The 19554-nt window shown below is 64.7% G+C and overlaps 3 protein-coding genes across 3 annotated transcripts in view; 1 reads left to right on the forward strand and 2 right to left on the reverse strand.

The window, feature by feature from the left end:
- Nucleotides 1–1092: 1092 nt before the first annotated feature.
- Nucleotides 1093–10500, reverse strand: LOC116960888 (soluble scavenger receptor cysteine-rich domain-containing protein SSC5D-like). The gene is made up of 9 exons (XM_042790475.1): nt 10374–10500; nt 9266–9292; nt 7561–7875; nt 7375–7482; nt 6436–6750; nt 5836–5991; nt 3383–5560; nt 1595–2610; nt 1093–1113 (listed from the first exon to the last, which is right to left on the reverse strand). The coding sequence occupies exons 1-9, from the start codon at nt 10396–10398 to the stop codon at nt 1093–1095; spliced, it is 4161 nt and encodes a 1386-aa protein (XP_042646409.1). The 5' UTR covers nt 10399–10500.
- Nucleotides 10501–11707: 1207 nt separating this feature from the next.
- LOC104368152 (zinc finger protein 628) lies at nt 11708–17133 on the reverse strand. The gene is made up of 2 exons (XM_042790312.1): nt 16894–17133; nt 11708–16395 (listed from the first exon to the last, which is right to left on the reverse strand). Exons 1-2 carry the CDS (start codon nt 17131–17133, stop codon nt 12031–12033), a joined length of 4605 nt encoding a protein of 1534 aa, XP_042646246.1. The 3' UTR covers nt 11708–12030.
- Nucleotides 17041–19554, forward strand: part of LOC104358131 (deleted in malignant brain tumors 1 protein) — a 39256-nt gene continuing 36742 nt past the window's right edge. The window contains exons 1-3 of the mRNA XM_042790476.1: nt 17041–17142; nt 17974–18188; nt 18902–19395. The gene's annotated coding sequence lies outside the window, so the exon portion shown is untranslated. The remainder of the gene's footprint in view (nt 17143–17973; nt 18189–18901; nt 19396–19554) is intronic.

Below are 19554 nucleotides of genomic sequence, written 5' to 3' on the forward strand. Positions count from 1 at the left end.
CACAGGATGGGGGGGTCAGGATCAGGCCCGCCCCTCCCACACCCAAAGAAGGGGCTCCACTGCCTGCGCCCCCTCCCCAGGTCACACTCCCACCACCACCCTCAAGGATGGGCCCGAGGTGGGGCTGATCCACCCATCCCCTTCCCCAAAACGATGCTCCCCATACCACCACCACCACAACATCAAGAAGCTCCAGGATTGGGGGATGAGGCTTGGGGGGGGGGGGGCTGTCCAGCCCCACTTTATCTCATCTGGAGGTCACAGCAGCCCCCCCCCCACCTCCAAGTCACCCAGTTGGGGGGGGAGGGTTCACAACCCCATCATGGCTGAGAGCCGGTGGCAGGAGGGATCCCCGAAAAGCCCCGTAGGAGGTGCTGAAGGGTCAAGGTCAGCGCCTGCAGGTCCCCCCGCAGCCCCTGCACCTCCTGCAGAAGGGCCTGCAGCTGGGGGGCTGGGCAGGGGGGGCAGCTGCCTGCCCCCCCTCCCCACTGCTCCCCAGCTCTGGGGCTGGCCACTGGCACTGCTGGTAGAGCTGGACCTGTGGGGTGAGATATAGAACCCCCCACCTAAAGCACAGCCACGAGAAATTCCCCCTCTCCTCAAATGTATCCCCCCTCAAATAACACCCCCCTCCAGAATTTGGGGTGCAGAGGGGGCCCTGCATTCCCCCCCCACCACCAGTACCCACCCCCATTGTGCCCCAGCACCTTGGGATGCCAGGGGTGGTCACCGCAGGAATTGGGGGTCCACTGGCAGGACATCCCCCTGTCACTGTGCTCCCCACCCCAGGCTTACCTGCACATGGGGCCCCAGAAAGCATGGGGTCTGTCGTCGGGGTGTGGGCAGGATGGGTGCCAAGGGGCTCCATGGGGGGTGGAGGGAGTGCTGGGGGTCTCTGGGAGCTGAGAGGCTCCGTGGGGTGCTGGGGGGGTTCTGGGGGGCTCTGGGAACTGAGGGGCTCCGTGGGGTGCTGGGGGGGTTCTGGGGGAATCTGGGAACTGAGGGGCTCCGTGGGGTGCTGGGGTGGTGCTGGGGGGCTCTGGGAGCTGAGGGGCTCCGTGGAGGGCTGGGGGGTCTGGGTGCTGAGGGGCTCTATGGGGGGTGAAGGGGGTGCTGGGGGGCTGAGAGCGCTGAGGGGCTCCATGGGTTGCTGGGGTGGTGCTGTGGGGCTCTGGATGCTGAGTGGCTCCGTGGAGGGCTGGGGGGGTGCTGGGAGGGTCTGGGTGCTGAGGGGATCCATGGGGGGTGGGGGGTGTGCTGGGGGGCTCTGGGAGATGAGAGTCTCCGTGGAGTGCTGGGGTGGTGCTGGGGGGCTCTGGGAGCTGAGGGGCTCCGTGGAGGGCTGGGTGGGTGCTGGGAGGGTCTGGGTGCTGAGGGGCTCTGTGGGGTGCTGGGGGGGTGCTGGGGGGGTCTGGGTGCTGAGGGGCTCTGTGGGGTGCTGGGGGGGTGCTGGGGGGGTCTGGGTGCTGAGGGGCTCCGTGGAGGGCTGGGGGGCTGCTGGGAGGGTCTGGGTGCTGAGGGGCTCTGTGGGGTGCTGGGGGGGTGCTGGGGGGGTCAAGGTGCTGAGGGGCTCCATGGGGTGGAGGGGTGGTGCTGTGGGGCTCTGGGTGATGAGGGGCTCCGTGGAGGGATGGGGGGCTGCTGGGAGGGTCTGGGTGCTGAGGGGATCCATGGGGGGTGGGGGTGGTGCTGTGGGGCTCTGGGTGATGAGGGGCTCTGTGGAAGGCTGGGGGGGTGCTGGGAGGGTCTGGGAGCTGAGGGGCTCCATGGGGGGTGGGGGGTGTGCTGGGGGGCTCTGGGAGCTGAGGGTCTCCGTGGGGTGCTGGGCGGGTGCTGGGGGACTCTGGATGCTGAGGGGCTCTGTGGGAGGCTGGGGGGGTGCTGGGGGGGTCAAGGTGCTGAGGGGCTCCATGGGGTGCTGTAGGGGTGCTGGGGGGGCCTGGGAGCTGAGGGGCTCTGTGGGAGGCTGGGAGAGTGCTGGGGGGGCCTGGGAGCTGAAGGGATCCATGGCGGGCTGGGAGGGTGCTGGGGGGGTCAAGGTGCTGAGGGGCTCCATGGGGTGCTGAGGGGATTCTGTGGGGGTCTGTGTGCTGAGGGTCCCTGTGGAGCGCTGAGGGAGTGCTGAGAGTATTTGTGTACCAGGGATTAACATGGGTTCCATGGGGGACTGAGGGGGTGCTGGGGGGCTCTGCGTGCTGAGGGCCTCCATGGGGTGCTGAGTGGAGGCTGGGGGTACCTGGGAGCTGGGGGTCTCCATGAGGTGCAGGGTGGGTGCTGGGGGCCTATGGGTGCTTGTGGGCTCCATGAGGTGCTGAGTTAGCACTGAGAGGCTCTGTGGACTCGGGGTCTCCTTGGGGTGCTGGGGGGCTTTGGGTGCTGAGGGGCTCTGGGTGGTGGGGATCTCCGTGGGGGATTGGGTGAGTAGTGGGGGGCTCTGGGTGCTGTCAGGCTCTGGGGGACACTGACGGGGGATGCCAGAGCCTAGAGCCAGTTGGACTGCAAGGGCAGGGGTGGCTGCTGGCATCAGGATGGGGTTCTGTGATGAAGGGGGTGGTGGGGGCTCTGTGGGGGGTGCAGAGACCCCAGCAAGGCCTGGGTCTGGATCTGCACCTGGGGAGGGAAGGGACACAAGAGGTCTGTGAGTCCCTGCAAAACTCTCCAGGCCCCCTGCCCTGGGTGCTGGGTGAAGAACACCCATCCACCCATCCATCCACCCATCCACCCATCCTTCCCTCCATCCATCCATCCACCCACACATCCATCCCTCCATCCATCCACCCACACACCCATCCCTCCATCCCTCCATCCACCCATCCATCCACCCATCCCTCCCTCCATCCATCCATCCATCCATCCATCCCTCCATCCATCCATCCATCCATCCATCCATCCATCCATCCATCCATCCATCCATCCATCCATCCATCCACCCACCCACCCATCCCTCCATCCACCCACCCATCCCTCCATCCATCCACCCACCCATCCCTCCATCCATCCATCCACCCATCCATCCATCCATCCATCCATCCATCCATCCATCCATCCATCCATCCATCCATCCATCCATCCATCCATCCATCCATCCATCCATCCATCCATCCATCCACTCACCCAGCTGTCCATTCACCCACCCACACATACCTCTTTCCTTGCCATCCCTGCATCCATTCTCCCACAAATCCTTCCTTGCCACCCAGCCATCAATCCTTTTCTTCTAAGTATCTGTCCTTCCCTGCCTCCATCTTTCTGTTCAATCAGTTGACCCTGCGCCTCTCAGTCTGTCCATGCCTAATTCTCTACTGTCCTTCTACCCACCCCAGCCCTCTGACATTTAATCTTTTTCCTGAAAATTTCTTCCAATAAATTCCTTTCTTAGTACCATCTGGATCCAGATGTGCTGGAGGACATGTGCTCATCATGGTACCATCTGGATCCAGTTCTGCTGCAGGATGTGTGCTCCATGTGGTACCATCTGGATCCAGTTCTGCTGCAGAATGTGTGCTCCTCATGGTACCATCTGGATCCAGATGTGCTTGAGGACGTGTGCTTATCATGGTACCATCTGGACCTGGTTCTGCTGTGGGATGTGTGCTTCTCATAGTACCATTTGGACCCAGTTCTGCTGGAGGATGTGTACTACTCATGGTACCATCTGGACCTGGTTGAGCTGCAGGATGTGTGCTCCATGTGGTATCACCTGGGTCCAGGCCCACTGAAGGATGGGTACTACTCACAGTACCTTCAGGACCTGGTTCTGCTGGAGGATGTGTGCTCATCATGGTACTATTTGCACCTGGTTTTGCTGTAGGACGTGTGCTCCTCGTGGTACCATCTGAGTCCAGTTCTGCTGCAGGACGTGTGCTCCCTGTGGTACCTTCTTGTGGACCTAGTTGGGCTGCAGGACGTGTGCTCCATGTGGTACCATCTGGGTTCAGGCCCACTGAAGGATGCGTACTACTCATGGTACCTTCAGGACCTGGTTCTGCTGCAGGACGTGTGCTCCATGTGGTAACATCTGGACTCAGTTCTGCTGCAGGATGTGTCCTCCTCAGGGTATCATCTGGACCTGGTTCTGCTGCAGGATGCGTACTATTCATGGTACCTTTGGGACCTGGTTCTTCTGTAGGATGTGTGCTCCTCAGGATATCATCTAGACCAAAATCTGCTGAAGAAAGTGTTGTCCATTTGTTACCATCTGCATCCAGTTCTGCTGGAGGACGTGTACTCTTCATGGTACCTTCAGAACCTGGGTCTCCCAGGTTCTGGTTACTCCACATGGTATCACCTGCTGGGACCACCATGGTGGGGGCCAAGTCCTGCCTTGCTTTGGGCATGGTTCCTTGTGTGGTACCAACCAGATCCTTCCCCACTTTGGTTTGAGTGGTATCAACAGGATCCCGTTCTGTTGGCCGCTGGGTGACCTGGATGGTAACTGCCACATCCTGCCCCATTCGCAGTTGGGTGGCACCAACTGGATCCTGCCCTGCCTTGAGCTTGGTACCTTTCATGGTCCCAACCAAACGCTGTCCTGGTGGTTTCCTGCTGGTCTGGTTGGCACCTGCCTGAATCTGTCCAGATTTGGGCTGGGTGATCCGTATGACACTGGTTGGATCCCACTCTGCTTTGGGCTGGGTGATGCGGACAGTACCAACTGGATCTCGTCCTGCCTTGGACCTGTTGCTGCCAACTAGATTCCATCCTGCCTTGGACCTGTTGGTGCCAACTGGATCCCATCTTGCTTTGGAACTATTGGTTCCCACTGGATACTGTCCTTCCCTGGACCTGTTGGTGCCAGCTAGATTCCATCCTGCCTTGGACCTATTGGTGCCAACTGGATTCCATCCTGCCTTGGACCTATTGGTGCCAACTGGATTCCATCCTGCCTTGGACCTGTTGGTGCCAACTGGATTCCATCCTGCCTTGGACCTATTGGTGCCAACTGGATTCCATCCTGCCTTGGACCTGTTGGTGCCAGCTAGATTCCATCCTGCCTTGGACCTGTTGGTGCCAACTGGATTCCATCCTGCCTTGGACCTGTTGCTTCCCACTGGATATCGTCCTTCCTTGGACCTGTTGGTGCCAACTGGATCCCATCTTACTTTGGAACTGTTGGTGCCAGCTGGATTCCATCCTGTTTTGGACCTGTTGGTTCCCACTGGATACCGTCCTTCCTTGGACCTGTTGGTGCCAGCAGGATCCCATCCTGCCTTGGACCTGTTGGTACCAGCTGAATCCCGTCCCACTTTAGACGTGGTGGCACCAGCTGGATCTCGTCCTGCCTTGGGCTTGGTGCTCTGAATGATGCCAGCTGGATCCCGTTCTGCTTTCAGTCGGGTGATCCTGAGGATACGAATGGGATCTTGCCTTGCTTTGGCTTGGGTGGCACCAATTCGTCCCTGTCCTGTGGGGAGCTGGGTACTGGGGGAGGCACCAGTTGCACCCCATCGTGTGGGGCGTTGGGTACCAGGGGTGGTGCTGGTCAGACCCTGTCCTGCAGGGTTCCGGGTGCTGCTGGCCAGCGGAGAGGTCCCCATTGGTGACAGGAGGTCCCTTCGCCCTGCAGCAATGAGAAGGTTGCTCAGCCCAGCTCTGGGGGGGCACCCAGGGCCAGAGGTGGGGGCATCCCTTGGGGACAGGGTCTCTGGGACATGGGGAGGGGCTAAAGGAGGGAGGGGAGATGCATGGGGCGGGTTTCATGTCCCCAAATCGGCTTCAGACCCCAGCCCCACAGCTGGGCCAGGGCGTCAAAACAGGGGGTCCCACATTGCAGCCGGTCACCTGCCAGTTTCCCGAGACCTTGCACAGGGGGACCCCCACCCCTATTCCCCCTACCCTCATGGGGCGTCCTTCCCGTGGGCTGGCCGGCTGCAGTGCTCCGGAGCGAGCCAGGGCCACGGGGCCATGCAGAGGGCAGCACCTGGGCCGGCATCACCCGCGGCGGGAGGGGAATGGGCTCCGCAGGGTGGACATCCAGGGTGGCCAGCTCATCTGCGGGCAGAGGAGAGCAGCATGAGCCCTGCAGGGCGCGCATGGCACACAGACTGCACACCCATGCACTGCACACACGCGCTGCACCCTGCCCACGCACACACTGCACAGACTTGCTGTCCCCGTGCGCTGCACAGACTCGCTGTCCCTGTGCACTGCACACACGCGCTGCACCCTGCCCACGCACACACTGCACAGACTGTGTCCCCATGCACTGCACATGCACCGCACACGTGCTGCACATGTGCTGCACCCTCACTGCTGCCGCTCGCAGTGCAGCCGCACTGCACCATGTGGACCACGCACCCACAGCATTTTCAATTCAGCCGCCGTGTCCCCTGTGCCCACCTGCCACCCCGTGCCCACCGCCTGGGTACGGGGACCACGCGTCTACTGCACCCCCCCTGCGGGGGCACAGCCCCCAGCCCCCCGCACTGTGGGTACCTGCGCAGACCACAGCGGCATCCTCCTGGTGCTGGCAGTTGGTGATACCCCAGGGGGAAGCCAGGCACCCCCGCAGGGATGACTCGTTCCCTTGGCACCGCACATCATCTAGCCAGATGGGGCCTGTGCCCTCGCCAAAAAAAGCTGCCCGGGGTGCGTCAAGGGCAGCCCCACAGCCCAGCTGCCGGCAGACCACTGCTGCGTCCTGCAGCCCCCACAGGTCATCGCAGACAGTGCCCCAGCGCCCAGCATGGAAGATCTCCAGCCGGCCGGCGCAGCGCCCCGCTGCCCCCACCAGCCGTATGCTGGGGGTCCCTGGGAGAGAGGCTGTGGTCAGCGCCAATGGGGGCCCTGGGACCCATGGGTGTGCGTACCTCTGCACACCACGCCCGTGCACACCTTAGCCGTGAACACCATAGCTGTGCATGCAACGCCTGTGCACACCATGCCTGCGCACGCCGTGACCATGCACACCATGACCATGCACACCATAACAGTGCACACTGTACCTGTGCACACCATGACCATGCACACCCTATCTGTGCACACCATAGCTGTGCATGCAATGCCTGTGCACACCATGACCATGCACACCATGCCTGTGCACGTTGTACCTGTGCACACCACGACCATGCACACCATGCCTGTGTACATCATGCCCATACAAACCATGCCTGTGCACACCATACCCACGCACACTGTGTCCACACACACCATGCTCGTGCACACCGTACCTGTGCATGCTGTGCCTGTGCACACTGCGCCCATGCACATCCTACCTGTGCACACCATAGATGTGCATGCAATGCCTGTGCACACTGTACCTGTGTACACCATGACCATGCACACCGTACCTGTGCACACCGTGCCCATGCCCACCGTACCCAACTGTAGCTTCCTGTGCTGCGCCCGTGCATGCTGTACCTGTGCACACCGTACCTGTGCACGCTGCACCCGTGCAGGCTGTAACAGACGGCTGGGTGATGGTGGGGGGCAGCGTGGGGGCCCAGGAGGGTTCAGTGGCACCAAGGGGCTGGAAGCGGTGAGCTGTGGGGAGCAGCAGTCAGGCGAGGGGGGTCCCAGCTTGGCCCCCCACATGTCCCCCTGCCGCCTGCCGCAGCCCACCTGAGCAGACGGCGCTGGCATCCTCTTCGTGGGCGCAGACGTGGGGACGCCAACCCCGGTGACGGCACAGGGCCAGGCGCTCCTCAGTGCCCCGGCACCGCAACCCGTTGAGCCAGATGGGACCCGAGCCCTCTCCGAACCAGGCTCCCGGCGGGGCGGCCAGGGCAGCCCCGCAGCCCAGCTGCCTGCAGACCACCGCCGCGTCGGGTAGCCCCCAGTCGTCGTCGCAGACGGTGCCCCAGCGCCCGTCATGCTGCACCTCCACCCGCCCGGCGCAGCGCCCAGGGCCCCCGGCCAGCCGCAGTGGGAAGGGCCCTGGGGACAGCCTGCACTCAGGCACCCGGGTGAACGGCGCCCACCAGCACCCACCGAGACCTGCTGGGACCCTCTGCACCCACCGGGACCTGCTGGGACCCTCTGCACCCACTGGGACCTGCGGGGACCCTCTGCACCCACTGGGACCTGCTGGGACCCTCTGCACCCACCGGGACCTGCTGGGACCCTCTGCACCCACCTGGACCTGCTGGGACCCTCTGTACCCACTGGGTCCTGCTGGGACCCTCTGCACCCACTGGGACCTGCTGGGACCCTCTGCACCCACTGGGTCCTGCTGGGACCCTCTGCACTCACTGGGTCCTGCTGGCAGCCCTGCACCCACTGGGACCTGCTGGGACCCTCTGCACCCACCGGGACCTGCTGGGACCCTCTGCACCCACTGGGACTTGCTGGGACCCTCTGCACCCACCGGGACCTGCTGGCAGCCCTGCACCCACTGGGACCTGCTGGGACCCTCTGCACCCACTGGGTCCTGCTGGGACCCTCTGCACCCACCTGGACCTGCTGGGACCCTCTGCACCCACCTGGACCTGCTGGGACCCTCTGCACCCACTGGGTCCTGCTGGCAGCCCTGCACCCACTGGGACCTGCTGGGACCCTCTGCACCCACTGGGTCCTGCTGGCAGCCCTGCACCCACTGGGACTTGCTGGGACCCTCTGCACCCACTGGGGCCTGCGGGGACCCACTGGGACCTCTGCACACACTGGGAACTGCTGAATCCCACTGGGAGCTTCCAAACCCACTAGGACCTGCTGGGATCCTCTGCACACCCTGGGACCTGCTGAGTCCCACCAGGAGCTTCTGCACCCACTGGGGCCTGCTGGGTCCTACTGGCAGCCCTGCACCCACTGGGACCCTGCTGGGATCCTCTGCACCCATCAGGAACTGCTGGGACCTACTGGGAGCCCTGCATCTGCTGGGACCCTGCTGGAATCCTCTGCCCACACTGGGACCTGCTGGGACCCACTGCCCACACTGGGATCTATTGAGAACTTCTGGGAGCCCTGCACATATTGGGACTCACTGGGATCATCCACGCGCACTGGGACCTGATGGGAGCCCTGCATACAGTGGGACCTGCTGGGATCCACTGGGAGCTTCTGCACACATGGGGACCTGCTGGGACTTACTGGGAGCCCAGTACAGTGGGATGCATTGGGATCCTTTACATAAACTGGGACCCACTGTGATCCTGGGACCCACTGGGCTCCTTTGCACACCCTGGGACCTGCTGGGACCTACTGGGACCTGCTGGGACCCCTGCACACATTGGAACCCCCTGGGAGCTCCCCCTCACTGGGACTCACTGGACCAGGACCCTCCCCACCCCACTGCCCCACCTCCCCTCTCCCTCCCCCTCCCCAGTACCTGTGCTGCGGGGTCCCAGCAGCCCCACTGGAGACCGAGTGGAGAGGATCAGTGGGGGGACCAGGCGTCCAGGCACCCCAACCCTGTCCTGGGATCCCCAGCGCCCTGCCCAGCGCCCATCCCAGTGGCCAGTGCTCCATGTCCAGTGCCCGGTGCCCTTCCCAGTGCTCTCTGACCAGAGCCCAGAGCCCAGTGTCCTGCCCAGTGACCAATGTCCCTCCCGGTCCCCAGTCCGCAGTGCCTCCCATGCCCACTGCCCATCACAGCCCGCCTTACCCACTGCCCCTCCCTGTGCCCAGGACAGTCCAAACACCCAGTGCCCTGCCTAGTGCCCCACAGTCTTCCCAGTATGCCGCACAGCCCAGTGCCCACTTGCCAGCACAGCCCACAGTGCCCCACACCCAGTGTCCAGTGCCCAGCACGGCCCACAGCACCCAGTGCCCTTCCCACTGCCCCACACCGTGCTCCACACCTGGTGCCCCATACCCAGTGCCCAGTGCCTTGCCCAGCGCCCAGCATGGCCCACAGCACCCAGTGCCCTTCCCACTGCCCCACACCGTGCTCCACACCCGGTGCCCCATACCCAGTGCCCAGTGCCTTGCCCAGCGCCCAACATGGCCCACAGATCCCAGTGCCCCCACCCAGTGCCCAGCACTGCGCACAGATCCCAGTGCCTTGTCCAGTGCCGAGCACGGTCCACAGTGCCCAGTGCAATCCCCAGTGCCCTTCCAACTGCCCACTGCCCAGTTCCCAGTGCCCCATGCGTTGTCCAGTGCCCAGTCCAGCCCCTTTGCAGTGCCCTGCCCCGTTTCCCCCCCCCCCCCCCCCCCGCAGCACTGCCCTTCCCTTCCAGCGCCCAGCGCAGCGCCCGGTTCCATGCAGTGCCCAGGGCAGCGCCCAGCCTCTGCCGTGCAGTGCCTGTGCAGTGTTAGTGCCAGGTCCAGCACTGTGCCCGCGCAGTGCCCGTGCAGTGCAGCGCAGTGCCCGCATCCCACCTCCCCTCCCAGCACCCACACCACACCCGTGCCACACGCGCACCAACCCCGTGCAGTGCAGCGCAGTGCCCGTGCAGTGCAGCGCAGTGCGTGCGCAGTGCCGCCGGGCTCACCCAGGAGCAGGAGGGCGAGGGCCATGGCGGGCGGTGGTGGCGATGGGGACGGCCGGAGGGCGGGGAGCACAAGACGAGACGGGGCTGCCGGGCCAAGGATGACTCAGTCCGTCCGTCCGTCTGTCCAGGGGCTGGGCTGGAGGCGGGGGGGGGGGGGCCGGGAGGCAGGGGGGGGAAGGGTGTCCCCCCTTGTTGCGTCCCCCCCAACCCGTTGGGGTTTGGGCTAGGGCAGGTGGGGGTTAAAGCCAGAGCCACGCGGCGCCCAGGGGACACATGTGCATCGCCCACACGTGTGCACGTGGCCTCCCGCCACACGTGGACACGGAGCATCCCACCGACACGTGTGTGCACGTGGCCTCCTGTAGCAAAGAGGCACAGGGCACACGGAGCAGTTGTACACTCACATGTGCACGGAGCCAGGAACATGTGTGTACACTCACTCACACACATGTGCTCATCCATACATGCATGGAGATTTGCACACACATGCACACATGTATACACACTCACACACACGTGCACGCACATGAGTGCACGCACACGCCTGTACAAACTCATACACATATGCACATGTGCACACACATGCACATATGTGTGCATCTGCAAACATATACACACGTGCACGCATATGCACACATGTACACACACTTGTGTACACACTCATGCAGGCAGACATGCACACACACGCACACGTACACATGCAGAGACACATGCACGCAGGCAGGCACACACATGTAAAAGTGCACACATGTCCACACACGTGCGCAGACACACGTGCACATGTACACACGAGTCAGTGGGGCCACACTGGGGGGCAGTTGGGCTGCACTGCAGGGGGGTCACAGGCCCACCAGGGCTGGCGGGGGCTGGGGGGACAGTGTTTGGGGGGGCTCCCCTGGGTGCAAGGTTGGGGGTACCCCTGGGCGCCCCCCCGACCCCTGTACCCCCACATTCCCCCAAATGTCTCTCAGAGCCCCCCCACCCCCCCGCCCTTCAGTGCCTCCCCAAATCCCAGCGCAACCCCCCCCCCAGAGCACTGTGCCCACCCCTCTCCCCGGTGCTCCCCTTCGCCCCCCCCTCCCCAGTGCTCCCAGTAAACCCCCTCGGCTTCCAGCTCCCCCCCAGCTCCCCCCCGGCCCCGCCGCACCGCGCAGCCCCCGCCTCTGGCCACGCCCCCTCGCCGCCTCCTTCGCGCAGCAGCCCCGCCCCTAGCAACGGCCTCGCTCCCAGCCAGGCGCGTCCCCATAGCAACAGTCCCCGCCCCTAGCGACGGCCCAGCCTCCCCCCCGGTGCCCCCCCCCTCTCGCCGGGAAGGAAAAACGCTGGGTGCGGGGTGGGGGGTGTGGGGGGGTCGGCACCGTTTATTGACCACGCCCACGGCGGACCCAGGCGTCCAGGGCCCGACCCCCCCCCCCCACGGGGACCCCGGCGTCCCCCACACCCTCGGGGCTCCAGGGCAAAGACACCCCCCCCCTCTCCCCCCCAACAGGGGTGGCTGGGGGGGGGGAGCCATGGGGCATCCTGGGTGACTTTGGGGGGCCCTAGGGGTCATGAGGGTCCGGCCCCCTCCTCCCCCCCAGAAGATGTGCATCTATGGAAACCCAGGCTGACCACAAAGAGGAGGCCTGGGGGGGGTCCCAGAGGGTCCGTCCCCCCCTCAGAAGGTGTGAACCAGTGGGACACTGGGCAGTTCCGGGGCAGAGGGTCCCGTCCCTGTTCCCCCCCCACCGCTGCCACCCCCAGATGTCCCCCTGGCCGGGGGGGGGGGCTGTCCCCCACTACTGCCCCCTGGCACCGGCTCACCCCGGACCAAGAGGATCCGGGGAGGGCCGGGGGGGGGCAGCTGGGCCAGCGCCTGCAGGCAGAGGCGGGCAGGTTCCCCCCCGGCCCCCCGCAGCAGCAGCACGGGGGGCAGCCCCCCAGCCGCCCCCACAACCGCCAGCCGTGGGGATGGGGAGGGAGATGGGCCCCCCCCTGCCACGAGCACCTCGGGGGCCTCCGGCTGGACACTGGACACCTCCGCAGCCTGGAGATGGACTTTGGTCACCTCCGCGGGCTTGAGATGGACACTGGGCACCTCCACGGTCTTGAGATGGACACTGGGCACCTCCACGGTCTTGAGCTGGACGTTGGGCACCTCCACGGTCTTGAGTTGGGCATCAGGCACCTCCACGGTCTTGAGTTGGATGTCAGCCACTTCCTCCATGGTCTTGAGTTGGATGTCAGGCACCTCCATGGTCTTGAGTTGGACACTGGGCACCTCCACCATTTGGTGACAGGCACTGGGCACCTCAGTGGCCTGGACATGGACATTTGTCACCTCCATTGTCTTCAGTTGGATGTTGGGCACCTCCGTGATCTTGAGATGGATGTTGGGCAGCTCCATCATATGGTGACGGACACTGGACACCTTGGTGTCTCGGAGATGGACACTGGTCATCTCTGTGGTCTGAAGATGGACACTGGGCACCTCCGTGACTTGGAGATGGACACTGGGCACCTCAGTGGTTTGGTGACACACACTGGGCACCTCAGGGGTCTGGAGATGGACACTGGGCATGTCTGCAGCCTGGAGATGGACATTTGTTGCCTCAGTGGTTTGGGGATGGATGCTGGGCACCTCAGTGGCTTGCAGCTGGACAGTGGTCACCTCTGCATCCTGGAGATGGATGCTGGGCACCTCTGTGGCCTGGAGATGGACACTGGGTACCTCCATGGTTTGGTGATGGATGTTGGGCACCTCTGTGGTTTCGAGATGGACATCAGGCACCTCAGTGGTTTCAAGATGGACACTGGGCACCTCTGTGGTCTGCAGCTGGATGTTGGCCACCTCCATGGCCTGGAGCTGGATGTTGGGCACCTCTGTGGCCTGGAGATGGATGTCGGGCACCTCTGCAGCCTCGAGATGGACGCTGGGGACCTCCGTGGTTTGGAGAGGGACACTGGGGACCTCTGTGGTTTGGAGATGGACGTTGGACACCTCTGTGGCTTGGAGATGGACGTCAGGTACCTTGGTGGTCTGGAGATGGACATTTGTCACCTCCGTGGTCTGTAGCTGGACGCTGGGTACCTCTGTGGCTTGGAGATGGACATCTGTCACCTCCGTGGCCTGGAGATGGACACTGGGCACCTCTGAGGGCTGCGGCAGGGCTTGGAGCTGGAGGTTGGTCACCTCGGTGGCCTGCAGCTGGATGTTGGTGACATCCAAGGGTTGTGGCAGGGCTTGGAGCTGGATGTTGGTCAGCTTGGAGGATTGTGGCAGGGCTTGGAGCTGCACATCTGTCATCTCGGTGCCTTGCAGCTGGATGCTTGTGCCCTCAGAGGGTTGTGGCAGGGCTCGGAGCTGGATATTTGCGACATCCAAGGGTTGTGGCAGAGCTTGCAGCTGGACATTTGTCACCTCTGTGGCCTGCAGTTGGATGTTGGTGACATCCGAGGGTTGTGGCAGAGCATGGAGCTGGATGTTGGCCACCTTGGAGGGCTGTGACAGGGCTTGTAGCTGGACATTTGTCACCTCGCTGGCTTGGAGCTGGATGTTGGTGACATCCAAGGGTTGCGGCAGGGCCTGGAGCTGGACATTTGTCACCTCGGCGGCTTGGAGATGGATGTTTGTGACGTCCAAAGGCTGTGGCAGGGCTTGGAGCTGGACATTGGTCACATCACTGGCTTGGAGCTGTATGTTGGTCACCTTGGAGGGCTGTGGCAGGGCTTGGAGCTGGACGTTTGTCACCTCACTGGCTTGGAGCTGGATGTTGGTGACATCCAAGGGCTGTGGCAGGGCTTGGAGCTGGACACTTGTCACCTCTGTGGCTTGGAGCTGGACATTAGTCACCTCGGCAGCTTGCAGCTGGATGTTGGTGACCTCCAAGGGTTGTGGCAGGGCTTGGAGCTGGACGTTGGTCACCTCGGCTGCCTGCAGCTGGACGCTGGTGACCTCGGGGGGCTGCGGCCCCCGTGGGGGAATGACACCACTGATGCCACCCCTCAGAACAATGACGCTGGCCCCCGCCGGGGCCCCCGCCACCGCCTGGAGCTGGACGCCGGGCAGCGCCTGCCCCGTGCCGGGTACCAACAGGATGCTCTGCCCGGTGGCGGAGGGTCCCGGTGCCCGGGGACCCTTCCCCACCTGGGACGGGGGACCCTCAGTGGGCAGGAGGGTGAAGGCAGGGGGCTCGGCTGGGGGGCTGGGCAGCAGGAAGAGCTTCCGTGGGGGCGCCGGGGGGCTGGGGATGAGCTGCAGACCCTGGGGAGTCTGCACCAGCAGGAAGGTCTGGGCTTCGGGGGAGGGTGTCAGGGGGCGGCGGGGGGTCCCACGGGGCCCGGGGGTGTGGGTGCGGAGGTGGCGCTGGAGGTAGGAGGCCATCACAAAGGCCTTGGGGCAGAGCGGGCAGCGGTAGGGGCGGGCGGCAGAGTGGGTGCGGCGGTGGAGCTGGAGGTTGGAGGAGTGGGTGAAGGTCTTGCCGCACTGGGGGCAGGCGTAGGGCCGCTCGCCGGTGTGGACCCGCTGGTGCTGTCGGAGGTTGGAGGTTTGGGCAAAGGCTTTGCCGCAGACGGGGCAGGCGTGGGGCCGCTCGCCGGTGTGGAGCTGGCGATGGCGGCGGAGGCAGGAGGTGTTCTTGAAGGCTTTGGGGCAGTCGGGGCAGCGGTAGGGCCGCTCGCCGGTGTGCTGGCGGAGGTGGTACTGGTAGTGGGACGCCCACTTGAAGGTGAGGCCGCACTGGGCGCACTCGAAGGCCCGCAGCCCCGTGTGAACCCGCTGGTGGATCTGGAGGAGGGAGGAGCGCTTGAAGGCCTTGCCGCACTCGCGGCAGGCGTAGGGCCGCTCACCCGTGTGGTCCCGCATGTGGTAACGCAGCCCCGAGGAGCCCTTGAAGGCTTTGCCACACTCAGTGCATTGGTAAGGGCGCTCTGGGGCGGGCTGGGGCACTGCCGGGGGGTCAGGAGCCTCAGGGGGGGGATGCGGTGGGACAGCGGTGGGGTGGCTGCGCTGGTGACCCAACAGCCCGGCCAGCTGGGTGAAGGTTTTGGGGCAGATGGTGCACTTGAAGGGCCGCTCAGCAGCGTGGCCGTGCCGGTGCCGGGACAGCCCTGAGCTGTTCTTGAAGGTCTTGCCGCAGGTGGGGCAGTGGTGGGGGGCAGCCGGAGGGCTCTCCGCTGTCACCGGATGGCTGCCTTGGTGACCCAGCAGCTCTTCCTCACTGGTGAAACTCAGCGGGCAGGCAGAGCAACTCCAGAGTGTCTCTGGTGCTGCGGTGGGTGCTGGGAGGAGCGGCGGCACGGCAGCGTGGCTCTGGAGGTGTTTCTGCAGGCAGGCGTCAGAGACAAAGGCCTTGGCGCAGGTCGGGCACTCGTGGGGCCGGGCGCCGGCGTGGGTGCGGCGGTGGAGGAGGAGGTTGGAGGAGTGGGTGAAGGTCTTGCCGCACTGGGGGCAGGCGTAGGGCCGCTCGCCGGTGTGGACCCGCTGGTGCTGTCGGAGGTTGGTGGCTTGGGCAAAGGCTTTGCCGCAGACGGGGCAGGCGTGGGGCCGCTCGCCGGTGTGGGTGTGACGGTGACGGCGGAGGCTGGAAGAGTTCTTGAAGGCCTTGGGGCAAGCGGGGCAGCGGTAGGGCCGCTCGCCGGTGTGCTGGCGGAGGTGGTACTGGTAGTGGGACGCCCACTTGAAGGTGAGGCCGCACTGGGCGCACTCGAAGGCCCGCAGCCCCGTGTGAACCCGCTGGTGGGTCTGCAGCAGGGAGGAGCGCTTGAAGGCCTTGCCGCACTGGGGACAGGCGTAGGGCCGCTCACCCGTGTGGCCCCGCTGGTGGTAGAGGAGAGCGGAGGAGCCCTTGAAGGCCTTGGGGCACTCGGGGCACTTGTAGGGCCGCTCGCCCGTGTGGCTGCGCTGGTGGTGGGCCAGGCGGGACGACCACCTGAAGGCCTTCCCGCACTCCCGGCAGGCGTAGGGCTGGTCGGCTGTGCCCGGACCCCCGGCTCGGGAGGTGGCTGGCCCCGCCGGTGGCGTCGCTCCCGCCATGCCGACAGCCTGGGCGGGGGAAACACAACGGAGGCTGGGCAGGGTGCGACCCCCCCCCCGATATGAGGGAGTGGGGCGTGGCCTCCGCGTGGGGGCGTGGCCTCGCTGGCGAGGGAGAACTCGGCCCCGGCGCCCTGGCAGTGCTGCGGGGGCGTGACCGGCGCTGCTACGGGCGGGGCCACCCCGCGGAAGGCCACGCCCCCGCCGGCCGGTGTCTCCCTCCAGGCCCCGCCCCACTCCGGGCCGCCCGCCCCTCCCCGGCCACGCCCCCACCGCACCTGAATCCTTTGGGGCCCCGCCCACCCTGAGCCGTAATTCCCCGCCAGGCCCCGCCCCCGCCGGCTCACGTTCCCCTCCGGGCCCCGCCCCCGCCGCGCCCCCAGGCCCCGCCCCCGCTCCCCCCCCCCCCAGCCCCTTCAGGCCCCGCCCCCGCCGTCCTCCCTGCGCAGGCGCCGCCGCCGCCGCCGCCCGGGCCCCGCCGCCGCTACCCTCTCGGTGCCCGCTTACCTGCCGGGAAGGGCGCGGGGAGGCGCCGCCGCGGCGGGGCAGGGCAGGGCAGGGCCGGGCCCGCACCGGCCGCCCGCCGCCGCAAGCCCGCCCGCCCCCGCCGCCGCCGCGCAACGGACTGGGCCGCGCCGCCCGCGGAGCCACGCCCCCCCCTCCCCACGGCGCCGCGCGCACCCGGTGGCTGGGTCGGGCCCGGCCCGCGCGGGGGCTCCTGGGAAATGGAGTCTGCGCCGGCGCCATCTTTGACCGGTGAGGGAGGGGGGAGAGGGGCATGCCGCTCGTGTGTGACCCCCCCACAGCGTACCCAGCGGATCTGGGGGGCTCGGGAGGCTGAGGGGTCCGGCGGGAGTTTGAGGAATTGGGGGCCGCGGGTAGGTCAGGGCGGCCGGGAGGGGGTTAGGGGGGGCGCGGGGTCGGGGCGGGGTAGGAGGTTGAGGGGGCTGGTGGGGATTTGGGGGGATCAGAGGGCTTGGGGAAATGGGGGGGCAGGATTTTGGAGGGGGGGCTGCTGGGGGTTGTGGGTGCTCAGAGGGGTTGGGGGAAATGAGGGGCTCGGGGGCGCAGAGGGGTTGGGGAAATGGGGGGCTAGGGAGGTTGGGGGCTCAGAGGGGTTGGAGAACTAGGAGGGCAGAAGGTTGGGGGGCTGAGGGGGATTTGATGGGCTCAGAGGGGCTTGGGGAGGAGGCTCAGGGTGGTTGGGGGAAACGGGACAGGAGGTTGGGGGGCTGATAAGGGTTTGGGGGCTGGGGGAGTTGTGGAGGCTCAGGGGGGTTAAGGGAACTGGGTGGGCAGGGGCTTAGGGGGAACTGGGGTTTGGGGTCTTGGGGAGAGTTGGTGGGAGCTGGGAGAAAGGGGTTGGATGAATTTGGGTGGGGCTCAGAGGGTGTTGGAGCAACTATTAGACTGGGGGGGGCAGGGGGCTTGGGGGGAATTGGGGGGCTGGGAGTGATTGGAAGGGGCTGAGAGCCACTGGGATATGGGGTGAGGGTGGGAACAGGCAGGACCCCTGTCACCCCATCTCCCTTGTCCACAGTGCGCCTGTCTCCCCGAGCTCCCCCAGTGATGTTCTCTCTCCCACAGCTCACCCCGTCCTCGGGCTGTGACACCAAGGGCACAGTGATGGGCGCAGGACAGGAGCCCCTCTCCCTCCAAGGAGCCCCCGGAGGGGACAGTGGCCACCCTGGTGCGGGTGGCTGGGGGGACCCTGCTCTCTGCCCCCCTCAACTTGGGGACTGCCCTTGCCATGTCCCGTTGGAGATGCTTGTCACTTGGGCCAGGTTGCCATAAGAAAAGAGGTAGGGGTCCCCTTATTGCTACCCCCTTACAGCCCTCTTATTGCCCCCTGCTTATGGCTCCCCAGTCCTCCCCTTTCCCCTCCGTTGTTGCCCCCTCTTGCTCACAGCCCCTGGGACTGGGACCAAGGACATCACCACCCTGGAGCCACTAATGTGTCATATCCCACCCGGGGGCAGGTGGGTGTCAGGGAGGGGGCAGCATGTCTCGGGACGTGGTGGCCCCAGTGTCCCTGTGACTGAGGTACCCCATCTTTCCCTGGGGGGCTGGAGCTGGACATGGGGCAGAGGACCCTCCTGCAGGTGCTGGCTTGGGCCACCAGTCCAGAGGGGCTGCCCCACACCTCCCTGCGCCACATCCACCCCCTTTGCTCCTGCACCTTGCCCTGCCCCACGTCTCCCCCTGTGCCCCCTCTCTCTGCCCCACATCTCCTGTCGCTACATGGCAGTGTGCACCTTCTCTGTCTTTATATTGTCTGTCCTTATACAGTCTTTCTTTTGTCTGCCCTTCTATCATCCATCCTTATATTGTCTGTTCTTATGTTGTCCATCCTTATATACCCCCCAGCTTTGGCAGCAGCAAGTATCCTCAGCTGTGCCCTATAGACCCTTGAAAATCTCCCCAGCACTGCCCTATAGCCCATGGTGTGCCTAGTTGTGCCCTGTAGTTCCCTGAAAAGCTCTCCCACCAACCTCGGTCTTCTGCTTCTTCCCAGCTGCCAGGATCTCATCCCAGCAGAGGAGGAACCCAGGTGGACAGCAAGGTCCTTCACCTGACCAGACCTCAGGATCAGAACATGCTTCTGCCCACCTTCCCTACGCACGTGGAGCGTGCCAGGTGTCCCTGTCCCCCAGCCATCTCCATCCACACTTTGTGCCCTTGGGGATGATGTGTAGGATGCAAAACCCCTGCCCGGCCTGTGATGCTGGAGGTGCTCCAGCACAAGTCTCCCTGCCCATGTACAGGTGGCAGCGGCTGCACCAGCTGATTCAGCAGGCTATCTGAAACACTTGCTCCTGGTGTTACCTTCCCTGGAGCAGGAGGCTTCTCTGAGCAACAGAGGCATCAGCAGGCCCTTTCCCTTCCCCATGAGGTGTTCCCTGCCTCCAACAGTGGCTACGGCTCTTGGTGCAACTTTTGCAAGAGGTTGCTCACCCAAAATCAGCACCTCATGCAGAGGAGCAGTGCAGGAAGTGGTTTGAAACCCAGGTAAAGTGGATAGAGCAAGTTTTGGTTTCATTTCTTCATACCTTGCTGGCCATTGCTACCTTATTCAGCCTTATATTTTATTTTATTTTATTTTATTTTATTTTATTTTATTTTATTTTATTTTATTTTATTTTATTTTATTTTATTTTATTTTATTTT

This window comes from Tyto alba, unplaced genomic scaffold (genome assembly GCF_018691265.1).
Source record: "Tyto alba isolate M040663 unplaced genomic scaffold, T.alba_DEE_v4.0 Super-Scaffold_17, whole genome shotgun sequence".
Taxonomy (NCBI): domain Eukaryota; kingdom Metazoa; phylum Chordata; class Aves; order Strigiformes; family Tytonidae; genus Tyto; species Tyto alba.